A 14,429-nucleotide genomic window follows, 5' to 3' on the forward strand; every position below is an offset into this window, starting at 1 on the left:
AAATGTGAACTTGGATGATTGGGGGAAATGATTGTACCCTTGATAGAAATTAGGAATTCAAGTAGAAGGGTAGGTTTGGGGGAAAAGCAGAAACTGGAAATGCAGGCCTGAAACTTAAAAGAGAAATGAGAATTGGAGATGTATATTTATGAGATATCTATATAGGGATGATAAACCCATAGGAGATGATGAGATCACTGAGAGTATATAGGTTGAGAAAAAGAAGGACCAGGACAGAATTCTGGGGTATACCAGTACATGGGGGCAAGTTTAATCAAGCAGATTGGAAGGCAATCTCTCCAGAACAGTATAATGAAAATAAAGGAAAAGAGAATTTCTAGAATTAAGTGTTTAATAGTATCAGATGCTGCAAAGGTCAAAAATGATGAAGACTAAAAATAGGTCATTGAATTTATCAATAAAGAGGTCAGGGTGGGGGGCAGCTAGAGCACCGGCCCTGGAGTCAGGAGTACCTGGGTTCAAATCCAGCCTCAGACACTTAATAATTACCTAGCTGTGTGGCCTTGGGCAAGCCCTTTAACCACATTGCCTTGCAAAAACCTAATAAATAAATAAATAGATAGATATATAGATGACCAAATAAATAAGTAAAGAGATCACTGGTGGCCTTGACTGGTAGGTTTGGAACTCAAATTACAAAGATTGAGAAATGAGTTTGGGAGAAAAAGTACCGGCAACAAGGATAGTTTTTGTTATTTTTAAATAGGAGTTCATCTGGGAAAGGAAGGAGAGAGAAGCTTAAAGGAATGGTTGAAAGTAAAAGTGTGGGGGTGGCTAGGTGGCATAGTGGATAAAGCACCAGCCCTGGGTTCAAATCTGGTCTCAGACAATAATTACCTAGCCATGTGGCCTTGGGCAAGCCACTTAACCCCATTTGCCTTGCAAAAAACTTAAAAAAAAGAAAAGAAAAGAAAGAAAGAAAGTAAAACTGTGTTTGAAAAGACTGGAAGCACATAAGCACATGTGTAGACAAGGAGTCCCTGAAAAGGGAAAATTAGGAAGAGAGGGAATTATAGAAGGGAAGAGGGTGGGATCACAGGCACAAGTAGAAAAGTTGGTTTTGGCAAGAAGCTTTGCTTGATCTCATCTTCTGAGATCAAGCAAATGAGGAGAAAAATGCTGGGTTAGGTGGTGTTGATCCAGAGGTGGTGTGAATTATAGAACTGAGCAGGAGAAGCAGATTATGAAGAATAGTCTTACTTTTATTACTGAATTAAGAGATAATAAAGGTGAACTTGAGAGAAAAGAAAGTTTTGAATTAGCTCTCCAAGAAATAAGTAGGAATTAACAAGGAAGGAGAGAAGATTTGCCATACAAGAGGGTAATTGAGACTGGATTTGTAGTGGATTCAGAGGTGTTCTATACCACTTGGGCAAGACTGGAAAAGGTCCATACTAGGAGTAACCCAGGGCTAGTTTGAAGTTAAGCAGTAATAAAACAAAAGGGAAAGGAATTCAGCTGAAGGTTCCAAATTTTCAAAAATAGAAAACTGAGAATAGCATCTAGAAAAACAGAGAAGGTCAGATAGAGCAGTGCTTGAAAGGTTAAAGAGAAAGTTTAGGATAGCTAAGCTATATAGAGAGAGAGATGAAAGGGAAAAGTTCATGGTCTTGTAGAGGAATTTAATTTATGGATTATAAAAGGGAAACTGTGTGAAAAGATAAAGGGTAAGGCCATCCCTCTGTGTCTGAAGTTGAGTAAAGATGCAGATGTTGGGAGTTGTGAGGTTTGATAAACTAAGAAGCAGGAATACTTGCAATAAAATCAAAAGTGGTATGACCTGCAACAGTGTTTCTATGTAGGTCCATGCAAAAATGCAATACTTATTTTCATATATTAAAAAAAAAAAAGTAACCAGGCTCCATGAGTCAGGAAAAGGCCTGCATTTAGAGTCAAGTTCTTGGTTCAGCTTCCAGCTCTGATATCTGCCACTTGTGTAATCTTTGGTAAATCACTTTACCTTTCTAGACCTATATTCTCATAGGTATTAATGAGATTAGACTAGATGAGATTATCTGTAAATTCCCTTCTATGTCTAAATTTATGATCTTAATGTCTTAATTTTTTCTATTTGTTTGCATTTCAGTTTCCAACAAAGGAACAGTGCCTTATTCTGTGAGCACAACACCTCCACCTCCTCCACCAGCACATCCTACCACTCAACCAGCCCCTCCAGTCCCTTACCCAACTCAGCCACCAGTTCCAAGTCTACCTCCTAGAAATATCAAAATTCCAGCTGAGACAAAGTAAGTAGCAAATACACTCACCTACTGCTTTGAATAAACCCCAAATTTTTATTTCAGCTTTCTCTAGTGATCAGGTACCACACTGAGAATGTTTGACTTCATGAAAAACTTTTTCATTTGTGTCATTAGTATGATCTTTGGTCCCCCCAAAAATCATTTTCAGAATAAATAGATCTGCATGAACCTTTGAACATCAGCTTTTTATTCATAATATGCCTGGATAGAGCAAGATTATTAGGCTGAGAGAAAGGAAACAAAAATGGGAACAGAGAAGAAATTAAGACAGGAAAATTTAGTCAATAAAAAACAATGGGCTTTGCAGCAAGGGATCGAGTCAATAAAAATTTATTAAATACCTATTCTGTGTAAAGAATGTGATGGACTCAGAAGATTCAAAAATAACAAATATGACTCTCAAGAAGCTATTCATTGTTGTTTGTACCTCATTCTCAAAGAGGACCAATGTCATCAAAAGGGTGATGTCTTGATTTGCAAGTGAATTGATGTGAGGCAGGGCACTCTCTCCTCCAGGGTCATCTGAGTCCAGCAGCAAGACCAGGATGAGTGGAGAAGGCTAAGCTCTTTCCCAAGATTCAATTTGTCTGAAACAACATTCAGTGATTTAAGGCTAGGTAAGAAAAGAGGTAAAAGATGCCTTAGTTTGCCCACTCAAAAAAAAAAAAAAAATCAAACTGAGCCGGGAAGACCTTTGGTGTTTCTTGCAAGAATAGAAAAAAACTCTAAAGGCAGGTGGGGACTTGATCAGATGAAGAAAGAAGAGAGAATTTTGACGAGGAGAATAAGAGTTCATTCTAGTCATGGTAGGAAAGAATGAACAAAATCAGAGGTAAGAGAGGGGAGGATTAGAGTGAAAGAAAGTTGTCCAGTTTATCTGAAAATATAATAAAGATATGCTGTAAGATTGGACAAATAATTTGGAAAAGATATAGAAGATCTTAAATACAAGAGTCAGAAGTTTATACTTTGTTCAGTATGCAATAAGAAACTACTATGAAAAGAGTAGTAACATCATATTAGGTTTTTAGGAAGATTATTTGAATAGCCTTGTAGAGTATAGCTGGAAGATAGCTGAGCACACCTATCTTATTAGGTGGTACTTCTAAATAAAAAGAAATGAACTACCTGAACTAGGGCAGTTGCATTAGCATAAGAGAGAGGGGATCAAGAACAGAAAAATAGACAGACAGACAGATAGATGGGGGGGGGGGGATTACAGATAAAAATGACAGGAATTCACAACTTTTTGGATAAATGGGATGTGAGAATAAGAAGAGTCAAAGATGATTCCCAAATTGTAAGCCTGTGAGACTGTGAAGAAGGTTTAGCCATTAATAGAGAGCTAAGGGAAAAGACAAGTTTAGAAAAGCTAATGATAAATTTAATTTTAGATATGTTGAGTTGGAGGTGTTGGTAGAATGCTTAAGCAGAAATATTCAGCAGGTATATGAAAATATGAAACTAGAAGAACTAGAATTCTTCAGTTAGGGTTTGGGAAAAAACAGATTTTTCATAAAAGAGATGATTGAAGCTGTGAGGAGAAAGTGCCTATAGAGATGAAGGCCTAGGATGGAATCTTGTGACATTTAATAGGAAAAGGATCCAATAAGGAAGATAAAAAAAAAGGCAGAGGAAGAAGGAAAACCATAGAAATGCCATGTCATATTGCAGAAACAAAGACAGGGAGAAGGAATCAAGAAGGAGAAAATACTTTCTAATCCCATATTCCACAGAAAAATCAAGAAGGATGAAGAGAGAAGAAAAGATGTTTGGTCAGAAGGATGCCGTTAATTACTTTAATGAAAATGGCTTCAATAGAGTGGTGAGGGTGGAAACCAGGTTGAAAGTTGGTGAGAAAATGGAGCAGTGGAATGCAGCAAATTAGTAAATTGGCATTATGGGAGTATGTGGCAATGGTTTCTGTTCTCTGCTCTGTTCTATCTCAAGAGTATAACTCCGAGTTTTGTGATGCACCATGAAACTAGAATTCATCCAAAGGGAATTCACCAAGATCATAAGGAAACTGGAGGCAGAGTGAAGGACCAAGTGAACTTGATATAGTAGTCCCTCATATTGAGCTTGTGGATAAGAGAGATGTGTGGGCTAGAAAACAGAACAGAGAAGTGAATTTAGACATTCTTTTGACCAAATTTGGAGGGTAGCCATTAATCTCATCTTGGACATCTTAGAGGAAAGTTTCTATTGGCATTCTCCAGGGATCTAGGTCTCCAGGGATCCATCTTTAGTCCTATATTCAGGATAAATGGTTAGGAAAAAGGTATAGATGGCATATTTGACAAATTTGAAGGTGGTAAACACATTGCAGCAATACATGACTGACAGGATACCCCACCAAAAAAGAATCCAACAGAGAACACAAACTACTGTCCATGGATTGAATTCTGTTGACGCCTGTTTTTGTATAGTAGGAGAGCTAAATATGGGGTTTACATTTTAAAATACAATAAAACTGTACTTTAAAATATAAGAACTCCATGATCTTAGAAAGACTTGTGGGGCGGCTAGGTGGCGTAGTGGATAAAGCACTGGCCTTGGAGTCAGGAGTACCTGGGTTCAAATCTGGTCTCAGACACTTAATAATTACCTAGCTGTGTGGCCTTGGGCAAGCCACTTAACCCCATTTGCCTTGCAAAAACCTAAAAAAAAAAAAAAAAAAGACTTGCACAAAACAATGAAGAGCAAAATGAGCTGAACCAAGAGAACATTGTATAGAGCAACAACAAAAATGTTTTAAGAATAAGTCATCCTGGGGCAGCTAAGTAGTGCAGTGGATAGAGCACCAGCCTGGAGTCAGGAGGAACTAAGTTCAAATCTGATCTCAGACACTTAATAATTACCTAGTTGTGTGATCTTGGGCAAATCACTTAACCCCACTGCCGTGCAAAAAATAAAAATAAAAACAAGTGAATCATTCTTTTTATTATAAAATCCAAATTAACTGTAAAGACCATATATGAAGAAAGACACTATCTGCATCCAGAGAAAGAAATGATAAATAGAATTATGTATGGAATAATTTTACATATTTTATATATATATAATATATTGTATATATATGTGTATATACATATTGTGTATATGTATATACCATCTTGGGAGTATGTGAGAGAAGAAAAAAAGCAAATTGACATAAAAACTTTATTATATATTTAAAAGGAATAGTAAGTTGTACATAATAGATTTACAGTTTCATGGGCAATCTCTTTTTCACACTGTTATGGAAATGCCTGCTTTATTCTACAAATTAAAAATAAAATAAATAAATATGAAAAAATAAGAAAATATTTTCTTAGCTCAAGAGTCACACAAACACTGACAAAGAGCCAGATTTGGTGCCAAATCCATAGTTTGCCTACCTCAGGGATAGAATAATGAGTTAGATACAATATGATGAAATTCAATAGAGACAAATCAATGTAATTTCACAGGTAAAATGTGAGAAGTCACGTTCTGACAAAAAATTTACATGAAAATGATATAGGGATTTTATTGGATTGCATGCCAACCATAGAAATGGCAGCCCCCCAAAACCTAATGCAAACTTAAACTATATGAGAGAATCATAGCATTGGAAGAATAGAAGGTGAGAGTCCTCCTATACTCTTCCATGCTCAGGTATATCTGTAACATATTCTGTTCCAAACATAAAATTTTAATAAGGACTTTGACAAGTTGGAGAGAAGAAAGAATCAAGACTTTCCATAAGAACTGATTGTAAGGGCAACTAGGTGGTGCAGCAGATAGAACACTGGCCCTGGAATAGAGGACCTGAATTCAAATCCAGCTTCAGAAATTTAATAATTACCTAGCTATGTGACCTTGAGCAAGTCACTTAACCCCACTGCCTAGCAAAAACCAAAAAAAAAAAAAAAAGAACTGATTGTAAAAGCTCTAGGCCCCTCTGGTGTGGGGGCTTGTTGAGCCCTTTTCAGGGCTGCTCATCCACCTTTGGGGCCCATCTGCTGCACCCAACTTTCACCTGTGGCTCCAAGAAGCTATAGTATGTGCAGCAGCAGCCATACTCTGGTAAAACCAGGCGAAAGGTATCCAACATCTCAAACCCATAAGTGAGTTAAGGGGATGTTTACTTTAAGTACATGAAGACTTCCCCTAGCAGAATGAGCAGATTAGAACAATTTGCCATAAAGGCAGCTGAAGCAGATACTGTGGAACACTCAGAGCTTGGTCAGATATTGAAAACATCAAGGTCATCCACTGAATCCCTGGTCATTGCCAGTCATCTTGGCTTTTGTCCTGCCACCAGACTTTGATGACTCTGGAAGTGAGAGTGAGGCAGGTGACTATGCAACTCTGATGACATCACTGGTCCTCCGTGAAAACGAAGGACAAACAGTTGTCATATAGAGAAGGAGGAATTAGATTTGTGCGTTGCACCTAGAGGTAGTTGTTGGCACCATGGTTGGAGCTCTGAGTTCCCAGTCAAGATCTGAGTTCAAAAGCAACTTCAGGCATTTATTAACCTCTGTTAGTTTCAATTATAAGATCAGGGTATTAACAGTACCTACCTCATGTGCTTGGCAAAGAATTGTGGGTGCCTAATAAAGGCTTGTTCTTATCCTTTGCTTTCACTTATTCTCCATTGGGCAGAACTAGAAACTAAGGGTGGACAGAGAGGTTGATTTAGGCTGGATGTAAGAAGAGCCCTCCTATCAATTAGAATTCACCAAAAGGTGAATGGGGAGTCCTAGGGACCCCCTCTGTAAAAGTCTGGAAATCAAGGCCAGGTGGTCAGTAGTCAGGGCTCCTTAAAGAGGATTCCTTTTCAGGTCCAGGCTAGAAACTGATGACCCTTGGAGTCTCTCCTCAGTCTGAGATGCTATGATTTGTGAAACAATAACAACTATTCACATATCACAGTACTTATTTACAAAAGTTTCCTTATAGTAACCCTGTGAGATAGATAGTGCCAGTATCAGCACACCCATTTTCTAGATGAAAAAAATGAAACTCAGACAATTAAGTAAGTTACGATAACCACGGAGTTAATATATTAAGTGGTGTCAAAATTTCTGAATTATTGGAATTAATCAGATCATCTTTTTTTCCCTCACCAAGTCAAAACACCCATGTACTGCCACCCACAGATCTGAGAAAATATCAGCAACGTCTCAGTCCTTTCTATATTCAGGCTAGGTTATGTTTCCAGGACTGAGTCAGACTAAGCTTCTAAGATGTGACCTATGGACGCTAAACATGGTGTGAATTCTAAGGTTCTTGAGTCCCAGAGAGCAAGACCTGAAGGTTTTTTGAGCCTTGGGCAGTGTACTTGATATCTCTCCTGTGAGGAAACTCCTCTGCCAGTCCAGGTTAGCATTTTCTCTATAGAACATGAGCAGGAGTTCTTACACTTTTTGGTAAAAAGATAGGGTGTACTGTAGCCAGTTTCCAAACTATGGTGAGCTATTAAATTCTTGGCATGAGCATTCACACATCACAAATTTACAAATGCTATAATATTAGGACATGATTTATATATTGTCCACTGTTTCTACTCAAGAAAGTGATGAAGACAAATTTTTATAATGCAGATTAAACTTTAAAATGTGACATTTTTTGACAGTCAGTTCTTAAAACTTTTACCAGTATACTTTGGACTATCTAATGAGACCTATAAATCAATTCTCAGAACAATGTTTTTAAATGGACAAAAAATAAAATATATAGACTTACAAAGGAAATCAATTGTTAAATAAATTCTTCTAAAGTTCATGGATACCATATTCACTGAGAAGTAGTGAGAGGCTTTGAATCCACATCTTCCTGGCTCCAAAGTGTGTTCTCTATCTGATGCTATGCTACCTCAGGGAGTATTAGTAATCAAGAGAAAGATAGGGAAATATATATTATTTATATATATATAATGCATATTTCCATTTAACCATGAAGTAAATAAGATATAAAATCATCTAAAAATGTGAAATCAGATGAAAGTAAAGTGAATTTGGATTCAGAGGACCTGGAATTGAGTCCCAACTCAGTCAATTCCTAATTGGAACCTTGAGTATACTACTTTTTTTGAACCTCAGTTTTCTTATCTGTCAAATTGGAGTAAATATTTTTTTACAATCTTCTTTATAAGGTTATTGTGATAAAGTGTTTTATAACCTTCAATTGTTCTCTTTCTGTGCCTTTTTGCCCATTTTAACATGTTAGCTCCCTCTTTTTGGACCTCAAGATCTTTCTTCAATATCTCATCCAAACTTGTTCTTAGATGAAGGTTCTAGCTAAAGTGTATATCAGTCAATAAACATTTATTATGTACCTTCTATGTGACAAGAATTGAACTAGGCACTGTTAAGACAAATACCAAAATGACACAGTCTCTGGTTCAATAAGTTTTTTATTCTACTGCTAATGAGACTGTTGATTACTAATAAAGGGAGGAGAAGGAATAAGCATTATATAATGTCTACTATATGACAGAAAATGTGCTGCTTTTTTAAAAACAAATATCTCATTTTATCCTTTCAACAATTCTTTGAGGTATTATTATTATTATTATTATTATTGTTGTTGTTGTTGTTGTTGTTGTTATTATCCCCCTTTTTATAGTTAAGGAAACTGAGCCAAATTGAATTAGTGACTTACCCAGGATCACATAGCTAATAAATATCTGAGGCTAGATTTAAACTTAGATCTTTCAGACTCCATTCCCAAAGCTCTATCCACTATGCCATCAACTGCCTCTAAGTATATTAAAATGTTATATCTGTCGGTAGTATTTGAACTTTAGGCAAAATGTGAAATCCTTGACTAAACCAAAGAAATGAAACTCTAACCTGTGAGGGAGGTTCAATCATCAGGGATCAGAAAAGAAAGAGAGTATTTGGGAGTCAAGGAATCTTTCCAGAATTCCTGAAGTCGTGCCACAAAGACAAACATATAATTTTCCTTCTTTTAAAGTTGTATCTAAAGAATAATTGAGAAGTTAGAATGTTATAAAGGAATAATTTTTAAGATGGTTTAACATTCATTGGATTCAAAATATTAGGAGTAGAGAGATGTTAGAATGAAAGTGACAGGGAACAAACTGAGGTACAATATAGTATTTTTTTCTTTTTCTTTTCCCCACCCTTCCAATTTAAGCAATTAAGTAATTATTATATGAAGAACACTTTTAGAAGTTGAGGGAGATAGAAAGTTTGTACAAAACAACCCTACCTTCATAAAGTTTATAATTTAGTGTTGGGGTTAAGACACTGAAACATAAATATAACACACAATAATATATAATTGATATCTTCTTCCCATCTGTATATCCAGTTACTGGAAGGTTTTTCCTTTACATCAAGTCTGCATCTCCTTCATAATAGGTTCAGCCCACCATTCTTACCTCTACCCTCTGGAGCCAAACAGATCAAGGGTAATCCCCACAGAATATTACTTTTCCAAGTGTATTATTTCCCCATCTAGTGGCCAAAAGTTAATTAGATCCTCAAGCACATGTCATTACCATGGCAAATATTTGCAGAGAAACTAAAACAGAAAGAACCATGGATAGCAGTAGGAATAACACCAAGAAGCAGTTTCAGAGTTAAACATACCATACATAGTACAGCTGTTGAAGTTATTAAGGTTGCTAGTTTTCTCTACTGAAGCTCTCTGTCATTTTATTTCTGCTGTTCTACTCTAAGTAGCCTTAAACATCCCAAGTTGCATGACTTGGGTAGGGGAAGATGGGGAAAGGAAAAAGGAATTTTTAATACTCTTTTAAAATTGACTCTTTCAGAGTTGAGCTAGGTTTTTAGTTTAGGGGCCATTCATTATATTCTCTAGCTGGTGGACAGCTATAGTTTCACATAGGTAATACCTTTAAATAGACTCTCCATCCTAGGTGCCCAAGAGATTCTCTTTCCTACCTTGATCTAGATTCTTGATTTAGTTATCTAGATCTTAGGTAAACAAAAAAAGAAAAACTAAAGAGTGTTATGCATAATGCCCAGACAAATAATCCTAAAGTGGTCTCTAAAAGAGGAAATTCTAAAATTGTGTTCACATAGGCAACCTGCAGTTGTTAAAGGAGCATTTACTTTGGGTAACCCAGAGAAGTAGGTGATTGATTAACTATGATTAACAGCAATGGAGGTGGAGCTTCACCTAGTAGCAATTATTCATAGTTATATTTAATTTTTCAATCTAGTGAGTTATCAATTAGGTAATGAATTGTATAAGATATATTAATAGAGGTAACAAGGAAGAAAAGAAATAAATATTATTAAGAGCTTTCTATCATAGTCTCTGCCTAAGCATTTTACAAATATTAGCTCATTTGATTCCCAAAACAACTCTAGGAGGTCGCTGCTGCAAGGATCCCCATTTTGCAATTGAGGTGGAAACTGAGACAAATAGAGATTAAGTGACTTACCCAGGGTAACACAGCTAGTAAATGTCTGAGGTTCAATTTGAACTCATCTTTCTGATTCTCAGTCCAGCAGTCTCTCCCCTTTGCCACCTAGCTGCCTCTGGAGAGAACAGAGAACTTTATTTGATGATATAAAGTAGGAATTTAAATATTTGACAAAATCATTCACTGTCATTTCAAAGTTATCCTGCACAAAGTCCAAGAGAAGGAAGGATTCTCTAAAGGTCCTTCTGATGCACAAGACAGCACTTTGTTGCACTAAACACTAGAATACTTAGGAACAATCTTAAATGAGATCCTTGACTATTCAAGAGTTCAAGCTAAAAAACCATACCAAATTGAAGGGTCTTAATGATGAGCATAAGTTCGTGTATCTTTGGAAAAGGAAAATGAATAGGTCCCTCAAGACTGCAATAAATTTCCAGCAATGGATGGATGGATGTGATTTGCCCTCAATTTTTATCAATTTTGGTCCTCAGTTTTCATTATTTTGATATCCTTTGAAGATATGAACAGGAATCATAGAGGATGAGTCAAATAAGAAGCATTTATTTAGCACTTACCATATGTTAGGCATTGTGCTAGATTCTAGGAATAAGTGACAAAAATTAACCTATTCCTGCTTACATGCAATTGAGAGAAACAACTTGTGCATTTAAGCACAAACAATATTATATACAAAATAGAAACAAGGTGAGATGGTGAAGGAACTAAAGGGAGGAGGTAACAGGACTCATGCAGGAAGTGATACTGGAGCTATTATCTAAGAAAAATAAAAATTCTAAGAGGCCGAGGTAAGGAGGGAGTGACTGCATCCCAGGAATGGGGGACAGCCTGAGCATAGGTAGGATGATGAGAAATTGGAAGTAATCTATCCTAAACCTAGAAAGATAGGTTGGAGTCAAATGGCTTTAAATGCCAAAAAGAGGAGCTTGTATTTAATTTAGGATATAATGGGGAGCTACAGATCAGAATTTTGCAATGAGGATGGATTAAAAAGAGTAGAGACAACAATTAGGAGGCTGTTGCACTATTCTTATTGAGGAATGCTAAGGGCCTGAGGCAGTAGTGAAATGAGTGAATTTAAAGGGAAAAAATGTGAGAGATGTTATAGAGGCTAGAAATTACAAGATTTGACAAATGATTACATATGATGATTAAAGGAGAGTGAAGAGTCAAAAATAATGATTTGTTAGGATGTCTTCATCCAAATAACAGAGAAATTGGGGAAAAGGATGAGTTTAAAAGGAAAGATATTAAGTTCTCTTTTGGATATGTTGCATTTGAAATGAAATATCAGTTCAAATATATCCAGTTCAGTATCCAGTTCAAAATGTTCAATAGGCAGGATAAAGAATATATATATATGTATGTATGTATGTATATGTGAATATAGGATGGTTACCAATGAAATCATGAATCTACTGAAATGATAAAGTCACCACTATATCTGTAATTTCATTAGGTGAATCTCATTCTATATCTTATGATTAGGAAACCAATGCTAGTAACTTATAGTGTACAGTAAGAAATTGTTATGTTTTCATTTTTTTTCTTCTTTTCAGAAGTTCAATAAGTGAAGAAAATTATGATGATGTTGATATGCAATCCAATGGTAAGATATACTATATTAACCTTGGGTTATACTTGATCACCTGACAAATCAGAAAACATTATTGATTCTATGTTACTTTTGATTCATAAAAGTCAGTTTATAGGGAGATAGATAAGAGTTATATGGAGAAAATTTACATAAAGATAAATATTGAATATATATTATATATATCTACATATCTATATTGTAGATCTATGTATATACTTATGCATATATCTATATCATACATGTGATATTCACATAGCACTTTTAAGACTAATAAACTATGAATTTAGTATAAAATGTATGTAAAACATTGGTGTAAATGAGTATCCCAATAACTTTTAATTGGTCACAAACAATTGGGCTTGCATGAGACAGATTTAGAGTTAGGCATTACAACCAATAAGCTTTTAACATCATTGTGTCATTGTGACAAAAGAAAGACCTGAAATAATCACAGTGTAGAGAAATAACACTACAGATATTTCTTACTCACAGATTATTTAATTTTTCCTTTCTTCCAAAGAAACCATAATGGGATCTTTTTATTTGTATTATTTCACAACCATTCCTAGAAATGACTTTATGTCAACTCCAAATGTTCAGAAAATCATTTTTTAAAGTGTAGCACTTATAATGTATCTCTATTTCTTCATTAAACATTTCAAAGAAAATACCTAATTTCTTTATTAAAAATAAAAAGTTTGTAATGCCCTGTTGGTGGAGTTGTAAACTGATTCAACCAACCTGGAGAGCAAGTTGGAATTATACCCAAAGGGCAATAAAACTATGCATACTCTTTGATACAGATTACCATGACTTGGTCTATACCCCAAAGAGATCATAAAAAATGGGGAAAGACCTACAAATGCAAAAGTATTTATAGCAACCCTTTTTGTAATGGCAAAGAATGGGGATTGAAGGGCTGCCCATCAATTGGGAAATGGCTGAACAAATTGAGGTATATGAATGTGATAGAATACTATTATTCTGAAAGAAATCACAAGCAGGTGGATTTCAGAAAAACCTGGAAAGACTTATACATAAACTAATGCTAAGTGAAGTGAGCAGAATCAGAACATTTTGCACATCAACAACAATCTTGTATGATGATTAATTATGGCAAACTTAGCTCTTCTCAAAAATACAAGTGAATAAAGATAATTCTAAAAGATTTTGATGGAAAACGCCATCCACATCCAGAGGAAAAACTCTGAAGTTTCAATGAAGACCAAAGCATACTATTTTCACTTCTTAAAATTTGTTTTATGTTTTTTCTTTCTCATGTCCCCCCCCCTTTTGTTCTGATTCTTTTTTTACAGTATGACTAATATGAAAATGTGTTAAACATGATTGCACATACATATAACCTATTTCAAATTGTTCATTGTCATGGGGGGGAGGGAAGGGAGAGAGGCAGAAATATATGGAATTCAAAATCTTACAGCAAATCAGTGTTAAAAACTATCTTTGTGGTGCAGCTGGGTGGCTCAGTGAATAGAGCAACCAGCCCTGGAATCAGGAGGACATGAGTTCAAATCCAACCTCAGACACTTAATAATTACCTAGCTGTGTGGCCTTGGGCAAGCCACTTAACCCCATTGCCTTGGGGGAAAAAAAACAAAACTGTGTTTGCATGTAATTGAAAAAAAATAAAATTTAATTTAAAATAAAGTTTGACCAATACTAGAATTGCATGGGAAAAGTGATAACTTTCATAAAACCATACATTAAAATTTTATTAATTTTTCTTTGTTTCTAGATCCTGGATATCCAGATGAGGTAGGGTAATTTGTTCATTTTTCTTTAAAAAGAAACAATTCACCAATTTACTTTATATGCTTTTTTTCTGATTAAATGCAATTATAATTTTTAAAATTGTTTAACAGAATTTTAAAATGAATTGGATATCTTCTCAAGTTGCTATAATTCAAAAATGTAAGAGCAATAAGTAAGTGACCAAATGTTTTCCATTTTTATTTCTACATCAAAGAGTCTCCTAGAGTTCCAACACTCCTCACCCCATATTATATTCTCTTAGGATACAATAGCTATACTATTGATTATAAGTCTAGCTATATGCTGGAGAAATTAGAAGGGGAAGAGGCAAGATTCCTTCAGTGTTTGCTATTTCCATTATAGC

At 35.4% G+C, this 14,429-nt stretch overlaps 1 protein-coding gene across 9 annotated transcripts in view; it reads left to right on the plus strand.

Annotated features, from left to right (window-relative positions):
- Positions 1 to 14,429, plus strand: part of FYB1 (FYN binding protein 1) — a 190,399-nt gene that overhangs the window by 129,918 nt on the left and 46,052 nt on the right. For all 9 annotated transcript variants that reach the window (XM_074202664.1, XM_074202666.1, XM_074202667.1 and 6 more), the window contains 3 exons: positions 2,108 to 2,267; positions 12,255 to 12,304; positions 14,049 to 14,068. In XM_074202664.1, the coding sequence (XP_074058765.1) occupies positions 2,108 to 2,267; positions 12,255 to 12,304; positions 14,049 to 14,068 (230 nt within the window). The remainder of the gene's footprint in view (positions 1 to 2,107; positions 2,268 to 12,254; positions 12,305 to 14,048; positions 14,069 to 14,429) is intronic.

This window comes from Macrotis lagotis, chromosome X, assembly GCF_037893015.1.
Source record: "Macrotis lagotis isolate mMagLag1 chromosome X, bilby.v1.9.chrom.fasta, whole genome shotgun sequence".
Classification (NCBI taxonomy): domain Eukaryota; kingdom Metazoa; phylum Chordata; class Mammalia; order Peramelemorphia; family Peramelidae; genus Macrotis; species Macrotis lagotis.